Source organism: Dasypus novemcinctus, chromosome 21, assembly GCF_030445035.2.
Source record: "Dasypus novemcinctus isolate mDasNov1 chromosome 21, mDasNov1.1.hap2, whole genome shotgun sequence".
NCBI classification, from domain to species: domain Eukaryota; kingdom Metazoa; phylum Chordata; class Mammalia; order Cingulata; family Dasypodidae; genus Dasypus; species Dasypus novemcinctus.
The window spans coordinates 54,728,778-54,749,601 of record NC_080693.1 but is presented as its reverse complement, the minus strand read 5'-3'; the positions used below and the strand labels follow the sequence as shown (position 1 = coordinate 54,749,601).

Genomic DNA, 20,824 nt, shown 5'->3' with positions numbered 1-20,824 from the left:
TCCTTTTCCTCTTCATCAACAAGCAGCGGTGTGTTGAAACTACAGGCAACCTTCTGTGCTTGGAGCAACAAGGGAAGTGAAACATTCTAAAGATAAGACTGCAGTCTGCAGGAACTGCTAAACTGCCCAAGAAGATGGGAGCCCAGGTGAAAAACTATAGGTAGCTGGGCTAGCTGGAGAGTAAGGGGAGAGGGAGACCCAAGGCTGGTGAGTCTAGAATGCCCTGGAAACCTACACCCAGTGATGTATTTCTATTTCTTAAAGATGTTATACATACATGTATTAAAAAAAAAAAAGACTGAGGTCTGAGAGGGGCTGGTGAATACTGACTACAGAGTGCTAATTTATAGTTGTCATTCAGTGAAAGTGCAGGCCAATTGATGCAAGAGGGGATGCTGGAGAAAACCTTTTTTTAGGGGATTAACACCTTTTCAAGATCTTGAAACAAAATAAAAGTCATGGCACTATAAGGTGAAGGAAGGAAGGAAAGAAAGGAGGGAGGGAGGGAGACTTTCCAGGGTTCTGTCTCCCCACGGAAGTTTTAAATAACAAGCAAAAACAGGTACCCACTATGCTTCTCCCTTCTTTAACATCCTAAATCTAAAACAGTCTTCTTTGTTTTAACACCAACTTAACTTCAATAACCTGCACACACTATGATCCTACGCCCCTCTGTTCCCCACCTTTTTGTTGGTCTTGTCACAAATTACAGCTTCATATCTTGTATTCCCAAAACCATAGATTTATCATTACTTTTTATGCTTTTACATCCTAGGTCCTGTAAGAAGTGAAAAGTGGAATTACAAACCAAAATAGTACTGGCATTTATATTTACCCAGGTAGTTACCATTCCTGGAGATCTTTATTTCTTTATGCCACTTCAATCTATTCTCAGGTTTCTTTTCCTTTCAATCTGAAGAACTTCCTTTAGCATTTCTTACAGGGAAGGTCTAATGGTAACAAACTTCCTCAGCTTTTGCTTATCTGAGAATGCCTTAATCTCTCCCTCATTTTGAAGGATAGTTTTCCTGGATATAGAATTTTTCATTGGCAATTTGATTCTTTCAGCATTTTAAATCTCTTGCTGTTTTCAGGATTCTTTCCTCATCTTTGACTTTCAACAGTTTGATTATAATGTGTCTTGGTGTAGTTCTCTTTGAGTTTATCCTGTTTGAAGTTCATTGAGCTTCTGGAAGTGTACATTCAGGTATTTCATTAAATTTGAGAAGTTTTCAGGCATTGTTTCTTCAAATATTCTTTTTTTAAAACACTTTTTAAAATTAAAGTTAATATATCACATAGAACGTTACATTAAAAAAACATGAGGTTCCCATATAACCCACTCCCCACTCCCCACCCCCATCATTTTTGTAAATTGTATTTTTTTGAAGATACATACATCACAAAAAAAATGTTACATTTAAAAAAAATAAGAGGCTCCTGTATACCCCCACCCTCCCCACCTCACTCCTCCCACACCAACAACCTCCTGCTTCATTGTGGCACACTCATCACACTTGGCGAACACATTTTGGAGCACTGCTGCACATATGGATAATAGTTTACCCTGTAGTTCACTTTTTGCTCCTCATTCTTTCACTCCTTCCAGTGCCCCCACAATGCATATACTGGTATACTTGATCATGTCTGTATTAGTCAGCCCCAAGGGGTGCTGACACAAAATATCAGTAATCAGTTGATTTTTATAAAGGGTATTTATTTGGGGTAGAAGCTTACAGTTACCAGGCCATAAAGTGTAGTTACTTCCCTCACCAAAGTCTGTTCCATGTGTTGGAGCAAGATGGCTGCCAACATCTGCGAGGGTTCAGGGTTCCTCTTCCTCTTAAGGCTCCACAGTCCCAGCTTCTTCTAATATCAGCTACAGGGTGGGATAAGTGTTGTCTCTCTCCTGGAGTTCCTTTCTCTCTGGGCTCAGCTGCTCTGTTCTCTCCACAAGGCTGGCTGTAAACTCTCAGATGAATGGCTCGTCTCTCTTCTCAGGGCCTCTGCCATGTCTAGTGGAGCCTTTTCTCCTTCCTCATGTATCTGCTTCTCTGTGTATTTACTTCCTGGGGCTCCAGCATTAAAAACTCTAACTTTCTTCTCTGCCATATTCTTTTCTCTGTGAGTCCCTGCCCCCTTGGTGGGATTATCCTACTGACATAGCCTAATCAAAGCCTTAATCATTTTTTTTAAGATTTATTTTTTATTTTTTTCTCTCCCCTTCCCTACCCCCCCCCCCCAGTTGTCTGCTCTCTGTGTCCATTCGCTGTGTGTTCTTCTGTGTCCACTTGTATTCTTGCCAGTGGTACCGGGAATCTGTGTCTCTTTTCGTTGCATCATCTTGCTGCGTCAGCTCTCCATGTGTGCGGTGCCACTCCTGGGCAGGCTGCACTTTTTTCGCATGAGGCAGCTCTCCTTGCAGGGCACACTCCTTGAGCATGGAGCTCCCCTACATGGGGGACACCCCTGCGTGGCACAGCACTCCTTGCACACATCAGCACTGTGCGTGGGCCAGCTCATCACACGGGTCAGGAGGCTCTGGGTTTGAACCCTGGACCTCCCATGTGGTAGGTGGACGCTCTATCAGTTGAGCCAAATCCACTTCCCCTTAAACATTTTTTTAATCAAGTAAAAGTGAAACCTCTGAATCCAATCCAATCTAAATATGCCCAGAGGAACAGATCAGTTCACAATCATAATCCAAATCTATTTTTGGAATTCATAAACAATATCAAACTGCTACAATGTCCCATAGGCCCCTCAGGCTCTGTCCCCTTTTCTTCATTCTTTCTTTTTTCTGATTCTCAGACTGATCATTTCAATTGTTCTGTTTCAAATTTACTGTTTTTTTCCTACTGCTAGCTCTAATCTGCTGCTGATCCTCTCTAAGGAGTTATTTTCTTTCAGTTATTCTTGTCTTTAACTCCAGTGTTTCTATTAGGTTCCTTTTTATGATTTCTGTCTCTTTAATGAAATTGTCATTATTTTCATCTATTATTTTCCTGATTTCCTACAGTTCTTTGCCTGTTTTTCTTTAGCAATTTGAACAAAAAAACTTTGTCCTCTGAAATCTGGGCTTCTTCCTTGATGGTTTCTGATGCTTTATTTTGTTCCCTTGAATGGGCCATCATTTTCTGTATCTTTATATATAGTGATTTTTTGTTGTTGTTGTATACTTGACATTTGAATATTTTAATAGCTCTGGAATTTTGTCACTTAAGTGTCCCTTAAGCTTGGATCTATCTAATATTATGACAGAAATTTCCTTGAATGCCAGGAGGTAACAAAAAGTGAATGAAAGAAAGGGGGGGGGGGGGCGGCGGCCGGGAGTTGGGAAGAGAGAAAGGAAACCTTTCCCCAGTCTCTGCACATTGGTTCTGTGTGGGTCCTCTCCTTAAGAACTCAGCCAGACTTACAACGAGCCTAAAGAACTACCCAAAGGGAAAGTGTAGAGTCCTCTGTGTTCTTTTCTGAGCATGTCCTGGGCATGTGTGCATGGCCTTGTGAATTCCTCTTTTTACATGGATAGTCTCCAAATGCTCCTCTCCCCCCAGAAAATTTGGAGTCTTTCCTACTGGTCCCAGGCATTATATTGTATGCCTTAAAACCAGTAATCCTTTGCTCCAGGCGCTACGGTTTGATTATTTTCTTACAGAGTTAAATTGCCCTGGCACTACTACATCCAGAGCAAGTTCTGGGACCCATGAGAGGAACGGTCCTTGTTCATGTTGCCACCAAATAGATTGTTTCAGCTATGCATGCACCCCAGTATGTGCATAAGAGTTACTCTGCTCCCTCCTGAGCCAGGACCAGCAACCTGCACTGAAGTGCAGGCTGGCACTGCACCAAGCTGGGGAGGGCATGGGGGAAGGCCCGTTGAAGTTGCCACAAGGTTTTCTTGCCGTTTTTAAAGTTGGCTTCTTCTTGATTTGGTGCACACCCAGGTACTGAAACCTGTTTTTCCGCAGAGCTCTGAGAAAGATGGTTCTGCCAGTTTTTGCTTGTTATTCAAAAATTCTGTGGGGAGACAGACCCCATCTCGCTCTACCCACTAGTTTTAATTTCTTGCCTGAATCAGTGTATACTAAGATGTTTGCCCAATGGTGATTTTCTAACTCTATTCCTTGTATAATCATTAGTTGTAATTCTACCTTAAGGAAAAGCTTTCCCTTCCCTCCCCTTTATTTACTTATTCATTTAGTCATTCATATTAATATGGGATATTAATATGGGTATTCCTTTCCATATGGGTTCTTATTTGATTCAATACGTTCTAACCCATGACTATCATTACTTATCTTGATGTTCAACTTGTCAGCTAAAGGTTTTAAGCAGGGACAGGATCAGAGTTGTATTTTGAAAAGCCACACTGGCTACAATGTGATAGGGGCCTTGGAAGCCCAGGGCCCGTGAAGAGGCAGGGTGGTGGTCTGGGGAAATGATGGGAATGGGGAATGACTGGGCTTGAAAAAATTTTTGGTAGGAGCCCAAGGTTATGGGAACCCACAGAAGACTTCCCCACCTACAACACAACTCTCCCTCCCCTCTCTCCTGGACCCAAACTGGTCTCACACACATATACCTGATTTAGTGTCTAGCACATAGTAGGCACTCTCTAAAGGCTGGTTGGTTGAATGTATGAATGTAGGTCTCAGCCAGTACAGCTGCAGTTCTGTCCCCCTGCTTCTCCCCAGCAGCTCCAGCCCCCACCATGCACCTGCTCTCCCCATGGGTCACTTTCTCAGGGAACCCCACAGGGCTGGCCTTATTGCAGAGGGAATGTGGAAAGCTGGTGGCAGGGGAGCAGGCTGTATCTCTGGGCTCAGCCATCTAAGGTTTGATGCATTCTGGGATTGACTTGGAGCCATCAGACCTAGGTTCTGATTCTCTCTTCTTCCCTTAATGGCCCAAGGCCTTGGACAAAGTTATTAACATCTTAGGCTCTAATTTGTTCATCTCAAAAGTGGGGCTAATGATGCCTCCCTTGGAGGACTGATGTGAGGAGCAAATGGGATCATTGTTATGAAAGTTGTTTGCAAAGCGTATGGACAGTAGGCCATTAGTAGGCCTGTGAAGGGCCTCCTGGGGATTTCCGGCCTCCCAGTGTATGAAAGCGGCAGGCAGGGACACCGGCCAGGCAGGGTGGCAGCCGGAGGCAGGCGGGAGGGTGCCCTTACCTTACCTGCCGGGCAAGACTCAGAGCCAAGCCCGTGGGGATGCCAGCACCGGCCGGGAGGGCTCCGAACCACGTTAGAGGGACAGGAAGGAGGAGGATGCCCTCCTCTGCCCCAGAGGACTGTGAGAGCCACCAGCCCTTCCTCTGTGTCTCAGAGCTTCGAGGAGATAGGACCGGGTCTATGAAATGTGGATTCAGAGGTCTCCCTTGTTTTATTAAATTTTATTTTATTTTTAAAGAAGCTTTAGATTACATAAATGTTACATCAAAAATATAGCAGGAGGGGGTGGGGTAGGAAGGTGATGTAGCTCCAGTGTTTGAGCACCTGCTTCCCACACACAAGGTCCCGGGTTCAATCCCTGGTCCCGGTACCTCAAAAAATAAAAAAATATATAAAAAAATATGGGGGTATTCCCATATACTCCACCCCGTCCCTCTCCCGCACTTCCCCCATGGACATCTTTGATTAGTGTGGTACATTTGTTACAACTGATGAACACATATTGAAGCATTCCTGCTAAATATGGCCAAGAGTTTAAATTATAGTTTACACTTCGCACTGCACATTTTTATATGTTTTGATAAAATGTATAATGACCTATATCCATCATTGTAGTGTCAATGGAGAACAATTTCAGTGTCCCAGAAATGCCCCGTGTGACACCTATTCTCCTTCTCCTTCCTCTCAGAACCTCTTGTGGCCACTGCCTTTATATCAGTGATAAAAGTTCTTCCATTGTTAGAATAATAAGTCTACTTTAGCCCATGTTTGCGTTTCCACCTTAGGTTTATTCATTCCTCAGTCTTGAGGATTTTAGGGTGGCGATGCCCATTCTGCTTCCGACCGAGAGGGGGCTTGGATCCCACAGGGTAGAGGGATCCTTTGCTGAAAGATCCCACGCCTATCTGTACCCCGTCCACCTGGCACCCACCTCCCTCACCCCTTCCCCGCAGGACATTAACCTGTCTGGGGGCCAGCGGCAGCGGGTCAGCCTGGCCCGAGCTGTTTACAGTGACGCCGACGTCTTTTTCCTGGATGACCCGCTGTCAACTGTGGACTCCCACGTGGCCAAGCATATCTTTGACCAAGTCATCGGGCCAGAGGGTATGCTGGCAGGCAAGGTGAGGCCCGCAGGAGGCGAAGGGGCAAAGGCGAGCTCTCCCGTCCTAGGAGAGAACCAGGGAGAGGATGAGGGGTTGGGGCAAGACCTGGAGGTGTGGGAAGCCCACGGAACAGAAGGGTGGTCTGGGCGGCAGTGGGCACTGAGCAGGCGGCAGTGAGCGTGGGGCGAGTCGCGGATAAGCCTGTCCCTGCTCCTGCTCGCTCCGCGGCCCCATGTCTGTGCTGGGGGCAGGTGCGGAGGGCGGTGGCAAGGAGCGCCTGCTGCTTTCTCCCCAGACGCGGGTGCTAGTGACGCACAGCATCAGCTTCCTGCCCCAGACCAATTTGGTGATAGTGCTGGCTGATGGGCAGGTGGCAAAGGTGGGCCCTTACCAGGACCTGCTGCAGTGCAACAGCTCCTTGGCCAACTTCATCCACAACTGTGTACCCAATGAGGACGAGGAGCACCCGAAGGAGGACAGCAGGACTGGTACCCGCCATCCCTGGCCCTACGTGTTCTTGTGCCCTCCCACCTGTCACCAGGTATCTGAATCCCTGAGCTGGCCCAGTGCTTTACAAGGGAAGCCTGGAAACTGAGACCATCTGCGCAACAGTCACATCACCGCAGGGAGAATGAGCTGGGCATACGGCCAAGTCCCACCTCCTCCTCTTCCCTAACTGTGGGAACTTGGAGCCACAGCTCAAGTCTCCGAGCTTCAGTTTTGCCATCTGTCAAAGGGCATAAGGGCCCAGACCCAGCGTATATGGCTGGGCTGCCCCATGGATAAATTGTCTTGCTTATGTGTGAGTTCTTGGTAAAGTCATTTATTTATCAATGGTATTTATTAAGCATGTTCCAGGCACTGTTCTAGGCACTGGGATATAGCAGCAAAAAATCATGAAAAGTTCCTGCCCTCAGAGAGCATCTTAGAGCCCAGTCCCCAGCTCCCCACCCCCAAAACTCTGGGATGGCTCATAGACCTTTTCCAGGGTATTTTCACCCATATAGACAGCTAACATGTCTTGAGCATTTACTAAGTGCAAAGCCCCTTGCTAAGCACTTGACATGCATTCTTTCCTTTAATTCTCACAAAAAGGCTATGAGGTAGGTACTATTATTATCTCCATTTTACATTTGGGGAACCTCAGCTCAGAGAATTCAGAAAACTGCCTGCGGTCATTCAGGGAGCCAGTGACCCTTCTTCTATTTGGGTCCCTCTTTCCATAGTCCCTGATGGGAAGTTTTTCTCATTGTCTAACCTAAGTCGTTCTTGCTGCCCTTTCAATCCCTCTCATTTTCTCTCAGGCTTTGCCATTCAGGCTCCTTCATCAGAATGGGGATTGGGGGATGCGAGGGGCTTACAAGGTGAGCTGGCCACCGTCTGTCTCCTCTCTCCTCCTGCTGCAGTCTTGGAGGATCTGGAGGATGAGGAGGACACACTTAGCAGGCACCCCAACCTGATAGATAGTGCGCCAGTCACCTGGGAGGTCCGGAAGCAGTTCACGAGGTGAGCCCCTGAGAGCTCCCAGCCCCCTCCAGGACTGGACTCGGGCGTCCCAAGCCCTGCCAGGAGGGGTGCAGCTGGGCTTTCTCCCCGACACTCACACCCGGGGCCTCTGGCTGCAGCCTTAACCTTCCTCTGGGGAGCCTGTCCTGACACTGTGTTGGAGCCCACCCAGCCCCATCCCGCGGGTCCCGACCAGCTCTCTCTGCAGGCAGCTGAGCGCCATGTCCTCGGAAGGGGAAGGCCGGGGTTCGTCTGGGCCCCGGAGACGCCTGGGCCCAGCAGAGGTGGTGCAGGCGACAGAGGCGAAGGCGAGCAGGGTGCTGGTCCAGGAGGAGAAGGCGGAGATGGGCAACGTGAGTGGGGTGGCCGAGGGGGCCTGGCCGGGGTAAACAGGCCCCCGGCAGGGGTCGGGCTGACGGGAATCTTCTGTTCCTGCCCACTGTGGCCACGGCTGCAGGTGAAGCTGAGTGTGTACTGGGACTACGCCAAGGCGATGGGGGTCTGGACCATGCTGGCCGCCCATCTCATGTTTGGAGTTCAAGGTGCTACCGCTATAGGGGCCGACATGTGGCTCAGTGCCTGGACCAACGAGCCCGTGGTGGACGGCCGACAGAACAACACCTCCCTGAGGCTGGGAGTCTATGCCACCTTGGGGGTGTTGCAAGGTGAGCCTGTGGGGGTGCCTGGGAGGGGCCCCCAAGGGCCCTTCCTCACCTCTGGGCTGCGGCATCCCCCAAACCATGCCCCTGCCTGGAGCCTCCCCAGCCCTCCCAGGCCATCTGTCATCTCAGCCTGGCCTCCTTCCCCACCCTGTGCCCAGGTGAGCAAGCCCGCCCTCTGCCTCCCCAACCAGGGCTCCTGGTCACGCTCTCTGCCCTCATAATGGCGGTGGGCAGCGTCCAGGCAGCGCGCTTGCTGCACCGGGCCCTGCTGCACAACCAGATGCATTCACCACAGTCCTTCTTCGACACGACACCCTCGGGCCGTATCCTCAACCGCTTCTCCAAGGACATCTACGTCATGGATGAAGTCCTGATGCCCATCATGCTCATGCTGCTCAATGCCGCGTGCAACTCCGTCTCCAGCCTCGCGGTCATCCTGATCAGCACGCCGCTCTTCTCTGTGGTCACCCTGCCGCTGGTGGCCCTCTACATCCTTGTGCAGGTAGTGACCGCAGCTTATGGGTGAATGGGGAGAATGGGTGGATGGGGCTGGCAGGTGGACGGGGCTTGCGAGAGGACTGGGTACGTGGATGGATGGGGTTCACAGGTGGGTGCGGCTCATTGGTGGACGGGGCTCATGCGTGGGTGCAGCTCCTGGGTGGACAGGGTGAGTGGATGGACTTGCAGTCCACTCTGGGTGGGCACTGGAAGATCAGGCTCCCACCCTGGCCACTGGGTTTTTTTAGAAGCAGTAGTTAAGTTACTTCACCTCTTTGGAACTCATTTTCCTGACCTGTGAATTCTCGATAATCACAGAGCCTACCCACAGGGTCACGGATAAAATGATGCACTCAGGTAAATTGTATCTGGCCCTGGAGCTACTTCTCATTGGCTATTTTTAAATAAAACATGAACAGTTTGGGACATATTCTTCCCAACTTCGTATACATCCTTAGACGTATATGTGTTTACACATGCATATGGATGTTTTTAACAGAAATAGGTTATAATATACAGATACAGCTAACCACAAAAGGCTGTCCCGCAATTAATTAATCATTCACTGTGGGTCATCCACAAAGTGGAAAGAAGCTCAGACCTGAGTATGGAGAGGGTGCTCTGGGCTCCAGCTCGTCTGAGGCAGGGAGACTCAGAGACACAGTCTGCCCAGACCATCTTAGATCCCACAGGAGGGAGGATGGAAAGTGGAGGCTGAATCATGTTTTTCTGGGACTGGAGCTTAAACAATTGCAGAATGAGGCTCTTTAAGAAAAAGGAGCCAAATTTTTCTTTTGCAAATTTTTACAAAAACATTTGACTGTATGAACGTGTTGCCAGGGTTCCTAAGTGGAGATAGGTGAAGTCACTGACTTAAGAGGTCAAGTCACCTCTCTTTAAGCCAAACTCAGCATATACCTTCCCCCCAGTGTGGGATGTGACTCTGGGGATGAGCCTCCCTGGCACCAAGATTACTACCAAGCACCAACTAGCAATGCAACTAATTGGAAAAAGATGACCAAAAGGGGGAAAGGGTAGAGACGAATGAGTTTCTATGGCTAGGAGACTTCAAAGTGAGTTAGGAGGTCATTCCAGAGGTTACGCATATGCACGTCTCAGCAGGATCTCTTTGACAGCCAAAGTAGATACTACCCCCAAAGAGCCATGCTCCTTGGGCTCTAGAGACAACCACATACTACAGGCAGGGCTGACAGCTCAGGTGTTTGGCACCCTGCCAGTGGGTCCTACTTTGAAATTCATGTTCCCCAGTGTGATAGATTTGGACTCAGTTGTGGTTTCCCTACACATGACTCTTCTGCCCTTTATATCTGAACCTATAGTTAGTACTAGAGTTGATAGGTCTGTGTCCAAGAGACTTAAATCTTTGGGCTTTCCATGTGCTAATCGGGCCCTGAATTTCAACTGAGTTGCAGCACCTACTCGCAAGTTCATTGGACTGACCCAAGACAACTAACAAGGAAATGATGGTGGACAGCAACCATCCCAAAGAACAGAGAGAGTCTAAACTGCAAGCAAGATTGTCCCATCCATCTGCCCCATGGTATCTAAGCCCCCTCTCAATTAGAGGCACAGTGGCATCACCATCCCAGCATCCTCAGGATTGGGGAATGAATGATGGACTAGAGTAGATTTACTGTTATTCTACTATAGACTTTTTGTTATTCTAGCAATGGCTAAACTGTTATCATTGATGTGAATGCAGTGACCACTGGACATTCTGAGGGGACGGAAAGGGGAAAAATAAGTGTAATATGGGGGCATTTTTGGGACATAGAATTGTCCTGAATGACATTGCAATGACAGATACAGGCCATTACATATTTTACAAAATTATGTGGGAGAGAGTTTAAACTATAATATAAACTATAATCCACACTTAGTGGCAATGCTCCAATATGTGTTCATCATTTGTAACATACCACATTAATGAAGGATGTTGTTAATGTGGGAAAATGTGAGAGGGGTAGGGAATGGGACATATGGGAATCCCCTACATATTTTTTTAAGATTTATTTTATTTATTTAATCCACCCTCCCTCATTGTTTGCACTCGCTGTGTGCTCTCTGTGTCTGCTCGTCTTCTCTTTAGAAGGCACTGGGAACCAAACCTGGGACCTCCCATGTGGGAAAGTGATGCTCAATCACTTGAGCCATCTCCATTCCCTGCTTTATGGGGCTCTCCTTATGTTTCATCTTTGTGTCTCATTGTTGCATCATTTTGTTGTGTCAGCTCACCACACCAGCCCATCATGCCAGCTCGCTGTCTTGTTTGCCTTCTCCAGGAGGCACCGGGAACCAAACCCAGGACCTCCCATGTGGTAGGCGGGAGCTCAATCACTTGAGTCACATCCACTTCCCTCCCCTACATTTTTAATGTAACATTTATGTAATCTAAGTACCTTTAAAAAAATTTTTTTTAAAGTATTCTGAAAAAAAAAAAAAAGAGGGCAAGCAAGTTCAGTGTTGTAATCATATAGAGGTTAGGAGATACCTGCTGACTGGGGAAAGGCTTCATGGAGGAAGTGGCCTGGGAGACTAAACAGAGATGAACAGAGGGACAGGCTGGAACGAGTCAGGGAGCTGCATCAGCGCTCTAAGTCTTGAGTTCTTGACTGTGGGAGAAGGGTGCAGGTCTCACGGGGGGCTGCCGCTGGCAGGAAGGAGGCCCCCTCGGGAAATGGATGGTTTCAGCGGGTATGCAGGACTGAACTGAGGGCTCCACAGCCCCGAACCCAGGTCCTTTCCTCCGTCCTGCCAGCACTACTATGTGCGCACGTCACGGCAACTGAAGCGGCTGGAATCGGTCAGCCGCTCACCCATCTACTCCCACTTTTCTGAGACGGTGACAGGCGCCAGCGTCATCCGGGCCTACGGCCATTGCCAAGACTTTGAGGCCATCTGTGATGTTAAGTCGGACACCAACCAGCAGAGCTGCTACCTCTACAATGTCTCCAACCGGTCAGCAGCCTCAGCCCGTCCCCAGGAGCTCCCACTGGGGCTTCTGCTGGAGGCCCCGGTGTCCTGGGCCCTGGCCTCGCCTTCGCCCTAAGCTGCCCCCTTCCCGCACTGCCTCTCTTCCTCCTTGTCTAACCCCTCACACAGGTGGCCGGGCATCCGAGTGGAGTTTCTAGGGAGCTGTGTCGTGCTCTTTGCTGCACTGTTCACCGTGCTAGGGAGAGGCAGCCTGACTCCTGGGCTTGTGGGTCTTTCTGTGACATATGCCCTAAAGGTATGGAAGGCCCTGGACCCCAGAGCAGGGCCAGCACTGGGGCCGAGTCCCAAGCAGGTCCTGAACTCTCTCTGCCCCAATCAAGTTCTGCTCCTGAGAAGCTCACAGAGAAGGGTGGGGAGACATAGCAGGGATTGCAATGCAGTGTGAGCAGGGCTTTGTGGGGGTAGAACTGGGAGGGGTTTCTCTGCGTTGGGGTGTTGGAGAAATGATCTTGGAGCTTGACCCCAAAGGACAAACAGAACTTGTCCTGTCCGGGGGCAGGATATAGAAGGGCACCCCTGACAAAGGTCTGGGCAGGGGAGTCTAGGGCTGGAATACACCCTGTATCCACGAGTCTGCAGAGGAAGGAATGTCACCTGGGAACTTGTCAGAAATGCAGACTCTCAGGTTCCACTCCAGACCTACTGAATCAGAAACTGCATTTTAACACGATTCCCACGGATGTCCTAGGCATAGTAAACGTAGGTCATCCTTGGTTACATCTGAGGAACCCCAGGTGGCATACCCATGGGCTTGCGAAGGTCTGCCTGGGTCAGGGGTGGGATAGAAGCATGCGCAAAGAATCTGAACTCTTCCCAAAGACACTGGGGGGAAAGGGGGAACGTTCTTCCTGCCCATGACCCAGTCCCTTTGGCCAGGTGACATCGAATCTGACCTGGACGGTGAGGATGATGTTGGACTTGGAGTCTAACATTGTAGCTGTGGAGAGAGTCAAGGAGTACACCAAGACGGAGACTGAGGTGGGTCCTGGGATGCGCCCGGGGCTGCGGGGAATCTGGAATAGCTGGGGAAGGGTGCTTGGCCGCCCACCATCCCTGCACACCAAGGCCAAGTAATTGTTCAGGTGGCTCGTTCACTCATTTGCCCATTCAGCCCTTGACGAGCTCCAACCAGAGGTCTGGCGCTATGTGGGGAGCGGTAGAGTGTTCAGAGTTGAGCAAGAGACAGGTTCTGTTCTCAAGCAGATTCTGATTTTAGTGGGAGAGGTAAGACATGCTTGAGGACTCTGCCGTGGATGAGAAAAGCTCTGGGGTGGCGTACTCAAAGAGGACAGCTAAGGAGGGCTCGTTCCGCAAGGGGGATCGGGGAGGTGAGCTGAGGCTTGAAGGCCAGGCAGGTTTTGATGGATCGGGTAAGATGGTGGCATGGAGCAGCGCAGGGGAAAGGTAAGCACACCAGCCGAAGACATCAGTCCGGCGGTAGGAGCAGAGGCGGGACAGCATGCCCTTTGTTGGGAGTTGTCTTCTACCATGGGGTTTAGACTTTTCTCTACCTGCTCCCTCCCACCATCATACCCTAGACGTCTTTGTACCCAAGGCTGTACCGTCTCTGAGATGTCAGTGTCAACATCCCTCTTTTGGACCACCCCATCCCTTCCCTCCCAAGTCCTCCAGTGGTTACAGTACTTAGTCCTCACTGAGACCTTCAATCCTGTGGTCTCTGTCCATTGGATCTTTCTGTTTTCACTTCCCTCCTGTCCAGCCTAGAGTCTATGTTCCATTAACGCATATGCTCTCAGCTCCTTGCCTTTCTCCGTCTCCCAGTTATACTCATCTATAAACCCCCAACCCCAGCTGGGCCCATTTATCTACCTTCATACCTGCACTAAGCAGCTAAAACACTGCTGGAGATCATCATGGATTTTACTGCAAAACCACGCCTCACTGCTGGGCCTTCCCTCTGTGCTTCTTCAGTAAGCATGTGTTCCCATTTTCAGGAAGATCTGTTTCCAATACTCTTACCTCAAAAAATCTGTACATGTCCTTCTCCCTTGTCTTCAGCTGTTGACCTTGCCTGACGTTTGAGTGAGAAGACAGGTTATGAGACGAGAGCTCCTTTAACCCTCCTCCCTGCAGACCTTCTGTGCCTTCTTTACCTTCTTTCTGTCTCTTGGAACAGGAAATGCCCCTCCTTGTCTCCAAGTCCAGTCCCTTGTCCTCTTCTCATGGCCGCTAAAGCACTTCATTTCCTCAATCAAGCCTGCCACCTCTGCTGGATGGGTCCCAATCATGTGCAAAAACATGCTACCATAGCTCTCATTCTAGGCCAAGCATACCCTTCCTTACACTACATCCCACCCCATGTCTCTGCTCTCCATCATCGTAAAATTTGTTTTAAAGTGTAGCCTACATATGCTCTCTCCACTCCCTCATCTCCCATTTACTCATCTGTCTGCTACAGTCTGTTTTCTCTTCCTATCCCTGCACTTGAAACTGCTCACCAGTGACCTCCCGGCTTCTCATCCAGCTCAATCTCTCAGCGACAGACAAGCCTTGAAATGCACCTCCCGTGGGCTGCTCTCACCCAGTCAGTCTGCCACCACCCAGGGCCCCCAGCCTGGCCCGCAGCCAACCCCTGCCTTCCCCAGGCACCCCCCATCATCTCCCCCATCCAGCGTTCTTCACATTCTCCCTCTTCATGTCTAACATTCCCATTTCCCGTCTACACACATGACACCTTCCCCTTATCCTATAGATCCTGTTCTCAACTTTGCTGCCCATTCTTTTTTTTTTCTCTGCCCCTCCCCCGCCCCAGTTGTCTGTTCTCTGTGTCCATTAGCAGCGTGTTCTTCTTTGTCCGCTTTTGTTGTTGTCAGCGGCACGGGAATCTGTGTCTCTTTTTGCTGCGTCATCTTGTTGTGTCAGCTCTCCGTGTGTGCGGTGCCATTCCTGGGCAGGCTGCACTTTCTTTCGCGCTGGGCAGCTCTTCTTACGGCTGCTGCCCATTCTTTTCTTTGCCTCTCAAGGTACTCTGCTTTGTGACTGCCGGCAGTCTGGCTTCCCTGCCTTGAAGCAGGGCTAGGGTCACGGTGTGCAGAGCCCTGCGTTAGAAGGGCCCCACGCGTGATTTCATTCTCTGCTGTTGCCACCTCAAAATTCTTAATAGTTTTTGAACAAGGCACCTTGTGTTTTCATTTTGCACTGGGCCTCACGAATTACGGCCGATGCCTGTCTCAAAGCCACCATCATCTCATGCCCTGATTATTACAGCAGCCTTCTAACTGGTCTCCCAGTTTCTGCCCTCCTCCTCTTCCCTGTCATCCTCCTCTTGGCAGCCAGAGGGAACCTTTAAAAGCATATCAACTCACATCATTTCTCTGTGCGCAGCCTTCTGATGGTCTGAATCTCAAAGCAAACAAACGAACATGGTATTAAAATGGCTTGTGGGCCCTACATGATGGCGCCACTTGCTGCCTCATCTTCCCATCTCTCATCTTTCTCTCTGTGCCCCAGAACACACCTAGAGGCATTTGCTGTGGTCCCTCTGCCTGAAATGGCCTTTCCCCAGATAGCCACTTGCTTGACCTCTCTCCTCCGTCCTTCCCCCGCCCCCCCCCCAGTTGTCTGCTCTCTGTGTCCATTTGCTGTGTGTTCTTCTGTGACCACTTCTATCCTTATCAACGGCACTGGGAATCTCTTTTTGTCGCATCATCTTGTTGTGTCAGCTCTCCATGTGTGTGGCACCATTCCTGGGCAGGCTGCACTTTCTTTCTCACTGGGCGGCTATACTTACAGGCGCACTCCTTGTGCGTGGGGCTCCCCTACATGGGGGACACCCCCGCATAACATGGCACTCCTTGGGTGCATCAGCACTGCGTGTGGGCCAGCTCCACACAGGTCAAGGAGGCCTGGGGTTTGAACCACAGACGCCCTCTATCCATTGGGCCAAGTCTGCTTCCCCTCTCCTTTAGGTCTTTATTCAAATACCACCTCCTCCGGGAAGCCTTCCCTGGCCTCCATGCTGCACCACAAAAGACACTTCGTCCCCTCCCCCCAAGCACTTACCACCTTCTTACACAATATGGATTTGAGCAGTTGCTGATCCTGTGCCTCCCCACGCTGGAGGACAAGCCTCAGGAGGGGCGTGACAGGCGTGAGCGTCTAGGGCAGGCAGGAATAAGGCACCTCGGGAACTCGGGGCACAGGAGAGGCGGGAGGGGACAGGAGAGGGAAGTTCTGGAGTGGGTGTGGGAATAAAGCCGGAGGGCTAGAGGATTTGTTGAGCTGCTAGGCTGGGCCAACCAGGGCCCTCCCCCAAGAAACCAGGCAGGTGAGTGTGAAGGGGCCTGGGAGAGAGGCAGGCTGAAAAGTGGGAGAGGGCTGGGGGAGCAGGGCCCCTGCAGCACAGCCCGCCTGCCCCTCTCGCCAGGCCCCCTGGTTGATCGAGGGCAGCCGCCCACCCGAGCGCTGGAGTTCCGGAACTTTTCCGTGCGCTACCGGCCGGGCCTGGAGCTGGTGCTGAAGGACCTGAGTCTGCGCGTGCGCAGTGGCGAGAAGGTAGGCGGGGGCGAAGCCCTGGTGGGCAGCACGGGTCCCCTCCTCTCCTTGCTCTCCCCTCCCCTCCCGACCCCTGGGCTGCCCACTGACAGCCGCCTCCCCGCGCCCTCCAGGTGGGGATCGTGGGCCGCTCTGGGGCTGGCAAGTCGTCCCTGGCGCTCTGCCTCTTCCGCGTCTTGGAGGCGGCGTGCGGTGAAATGCTCGTCGACGGCCATAACGTGGCCCGCATTGGACTCCACGACCTGCGCTCCCGGCTGACCATCATCCCCCAGGTTGGGGCCTGCCGAGGGCTGGCCTCCCCGACCACCGACCGTGGGGCCGGCCCACCTCTGTGCTGGAGCCCGGGGACAGCGGTTGGGACCTCAGCCTCTGAGACTGGGGCCCGGAGAGCCGGGAGCGCGGATCTGGAAGGGGCGCGCACCTGGCCCCCGCAGGCCCCCGGACCCCGCATAAGTGGCGCCAGGACCTACAGGCCTCCGCGGAGACATCAGTCCTGGTCTCCTTGCGGCACAGCTCTGAATTCTCTTTCACGTTTTCTGGCTCCTCTGGGGTGTTTTTTTCTGCCGACTGGGCATTTTGGAGTCAGATTAGGGCTTCAGTTCCTGCTTTAATAGAGGACTCTGTGATTGGCAAAGCTGAGGTTTATCACTTTCCCGCAGGCAATTTTTCTGTCTCCTTAGCCACTGCCTGGGACCTGCAGGGCAGGGGACAGGTGGGGAAGCTATGACCTCAGTCCCTCTCTTTTTTCCTGGCCTCGGAGTCCATGGCTCCTCGAGGGCTTGAGCTGCCTCCCCCTGAGGCCTTGCTGTCCCCAGGACCCCTTCCTTTTCTCAGGGACCCTGCGTATGAACCTGGACCCCTTCGGCAATTACTCGGAGGAGGACATGTGGCGGGCCCTGGAGCTGTCCCACCTGCACGCGTTCATGAGCTCCCAGTTCATGAGCTCCCAGCCGGCTGGCCTCAACTTCCAGTGCTCCGAGGGCGGGGAGAATCTCAGGTAACAGCGGGGAGAGGGCGGGGCAGAAACAGCAGCCCTCACCCAAGCCCGGGGTCCCCCGAGGGGCTGGCATCAAGTGCCACAGAGTTGAGGCCAGGTCCCCCTTCCCTCCACACTCCGGTCTGGTCTGGGGGCATAGGTGGTTTTGTACTGAGCATACTCTGAGGGCCACACGCTGTGTGCTGCTTCACTGACTCTTCACATGAACCCCAGAGGCGGTCCATGACCCCGTTTCACAGATGAGACTGAGGCTCATAGGATAAGGGGCTTGGCCAAAGTCACAAAGCTGGGAGAAGCCGTGACTGGGATTTGAACCTGGTCTGGAAGAGTCCAAAACTCCCTTCAGTATTGTCATGTGAGGTTTTGGTGCTGCGCTTGGCCTGGGGAAGGGGCTCTGGACTAAACCTGTGGATCAGGTGACCGCAGGGAGTAGCCCGCAGTGCTTTAGGGAAATCACAGGTGGGTGCAATCTAACCTGAAGTTCAGGAGTGGGTGAAGTGTGCTCCCAGGACCTTCTTGTGTCCTCTCCAGAGCTGGCCTGATTTTATATCTCAATTTGGGCTGTGCATGAGTTAGGGCCAGGAGGCAATTCTTACTGGGTTAGCCATGTGATTTGGGATAAGTTGCTTAACCTCTCTATGCCTCTTTTTCCTTCACTCCAAAATGGGCGTAATAATAGTCCATACCTCTTAGCACCATGCTGTCCAATAACAATGTAATATGAGTCATTATATGTATATATGTATGTATGTATTTAAGTATTTCTAGTAGTCATATTTTTAAAAGTAAAAAAGAGAAAAGTAAAGTTAATTTTAATAGCACATTTTCTTTTCTTCCCCCCCCCCTTATTGATTTTGTACTTGCTGTCTGCTCTCTGTTCACTGTGTGTTCTTTCCATGTTTGCTTGTCTTTTCTTCTTGTCTTTCTTTTTAGGAGGCACTGGGAACCGATCCCGGAACCTCTGGTGTGGGAGAGAAGCACTTAATCACTTGAACCACCTCAGCTCCCTGGTCTGTCTCTCCTCTGCATCTCCCTTTATTGCATCATCTTGCTGCACCAGCTCTCCATGGCATGGACCGTCAGCTCTCTGTAGTGTAGACCAGCTTGCTTTCACCAGGAGGTGCCAGGAAATGAATCTGGGACCTCCCGTATAGTAGATGGGAGCCCAATTGCTTGAGCTACATCCACTTTCCAGCATATTTTATTTAATCCAATATATCTAATAGGTTTTCATTTCAACATGTAATTGATATCAAAATTATTAAGGAGATATTTTGCTTTTTTTTTTCTTACTCTTTGAAATGTGGTATGTATTTTACACATACAGCACTTATTTCAGACTTGGCACGTTGCAAGTGCTCAATTGCCACATGTGGCCATTGGCTGCCGTATTGGACAGACCAAGTCTTAGGGTTGTTGTAATGAAATGGAAAGCACTTAGCCTGGCTAACTCTCCTGTTAAACGTTAGGTCTTCTTCCTTCTATTTTTTTTTATACTCAGTTTATACCTCTGGACCCTCTTTGCATCTCAAAATATTTTTTCTTTTTTATATCTCAGTACTTAAAAGTGTTTGAAGTTCTTTGCCCGCCATTATCTTGTTTAATCCCACCACAGTCATGTGGGCTGGAAGTGAAGCTCAGAAATTTGAAATTATTTGCCCAAAGCTGCTCAGCTGGCAGAGGGGCAGGGCAGGAGTCAGGAAAGCGGGGGCTTTTGCCCAAACCTTTCCGCGTTGCCCTAGGCAGCTCCCTCACCCAGGCAGGCAGTGGAGGTCCATTGCCACCCAGATGGCCTTTTAAGGCTGAAGTGTATTTTAGCAGGATTTCACTTATATAACTACTTTGGGGGTGGCTGGGGGACCAGCATGGGCTCTCCAGAGCCCACGCCCCCTGGCTGTTTTCCCTCTCCTCTCCTCCCCGGGCTTGCTCCTTGGCTATCAGCATCCACACACAAACACACAGGCTCCCAACAGCACCTGAGACAGGAATTAGCTCCCCTCCTCCATCACTAAGCTGATAGCCACTTCAAGTACAACCTGTGTCCTGTGCCAGTCCCACCATAAATCAGCCGAGTTCTATCTGGTGGCTCATTCTGCTGCCAAAACCTTCATTAGTTGTGGCAATGGGCCAGAGAAGAGTCTGGCCTTCACTTCAGCTCGGGTGACTCACTCCTTTGGGAAGGGCTGAGGTATTTGTCCTTGGGTGTGGGGGTGCAGTAGCCTCCGTGGTTGGTAACACAGCCTCGCTTTGTCCACTGGCTCTGGCTCCCAAGATGGAAGGTTGAAGGTACGTGTCCTGCCCCTCCTCCACCTCCCCAGTGACTAGAGGAATTCCTGGGATCCTCTCCTGACCTACCCCTTCCTTGTCCCCATAAGAGCCCTGCTCTACTCCTCATGGGGATGACAGATGCCTGTCTGAATTAGGTACTGTTAGGCGCCGCAAGGTAGTGCAGTGAGGCTTATATGTAAATACCCGGAAAGAGCCAATTAAGCACATTCTTACTAAGGTGTGAATGCCCGGTGGGATGCAGCAGGGAAACATCATGCACTAGTTGAGGGGCATGGATGGGGAAAAGGTACAGAGAGTGGAGGTGGGAGGTGCCAAAGACAGACTGGGGGCTTTCACAGTGTTGCTGAGCACCAGCTTCACCCCCAAGGCTCCTCATCATCCGTGGTGTCCACACCTCTGCTGTGGCTTTCTGGAGGTCTGGGCTGTGGGAAATGGAAGTGTTAGACAGCAAGCCAGTCCTGGACCATTGGGAAAGATTGGAAACAGAAGCGGGCTGGGAGCAAGGGTAGGAGGCAGGCCAGGGGCACCAGGCTGGACATGCCTGCCTTCCCCTCTTCAGCGTCGGCCAGCGGCAGCTTGTGTGCCTGGCCCGAGCCCTACTCCACAAGAGCCGTGTCCTGATTTTGGACGAGGCCACCGCTGCCATCGACCTGGAGACAGATGACCTCATCCAGGCCACCATCCGCACCCAGTTTGAGACCCGCACCGTGCTGACCATTGCACACCGACTCAACACCATCATGGACTACACCAGGTGGGGTGTGGGCACCGGGCATGGGGGACCTCGTAGGCTCTAAGGATGAGGGAAGGGGCCTGATGCTGGGAATCTTACGGCTTCTTTGGGCGGGCAGGCCACTCAGCCAAAAGGAAAACCTAAGTCTTGTTCCCTCCTTGTCCCAAATGCCAAGGAGTGGTGCAGAGGCTGAGGGGAGGGGGCTGGGGGCTCAGAAGCCTCAAGGAAGTGTGCTGGTGCTGGCCTGGCAGGCTGGCCCCCTTGGAGATACCAGGGGTGAGAACCCTGAGCCAGAGGAGGAGATGGAAGGCTCGAGGAAGGCTCTG

General features: G+C 51.0%; 1 protein-coding gene across 1 annotated transcript in view; it reads left to right on the top strand.

Moving 5' to 3' along the window:
- Positions 1-20,824, top strand: part of ABCC3 (ATP binding cassette subfamily C member 3) — a 47,136-nt gene that overhangs the window by 24,404 nt on the left and 1,908 nt on the right. Inside the window, 14 exon segments of the mRNA XM_058284990.1 lie at positions 6,134-6,301; positions 6,579-6,771; positions 7,690-7,789; positions 7,998-8,142; positions 8,247-8,454; positions 8,643-8,953; positions 11,729-11,928; positions 12,073-12,199; positions 12,841-12,942; positions 16,352-16,391; positions 16,394-16,479; positions 16,593-16,751; positions 17,295-17,476; positions 20,325-20,519. Coding sequence (XP_058140973.1) covers positions 6,134-6,301; positions 6,579-6,771; positions 7,690-7,789; positions 7,998-8,142; positions 8,247-8,454; positions 8,643-8,953; positions 11,729-11,928; positions 12,073-12,199; positions 12,841-12,942; positions 16,352-16,391; positions 16,394-16,479; positions 16,593-16,751; positions 17,295-17,476; positions 20,325-20,519 — 2,216 coding nt within the window.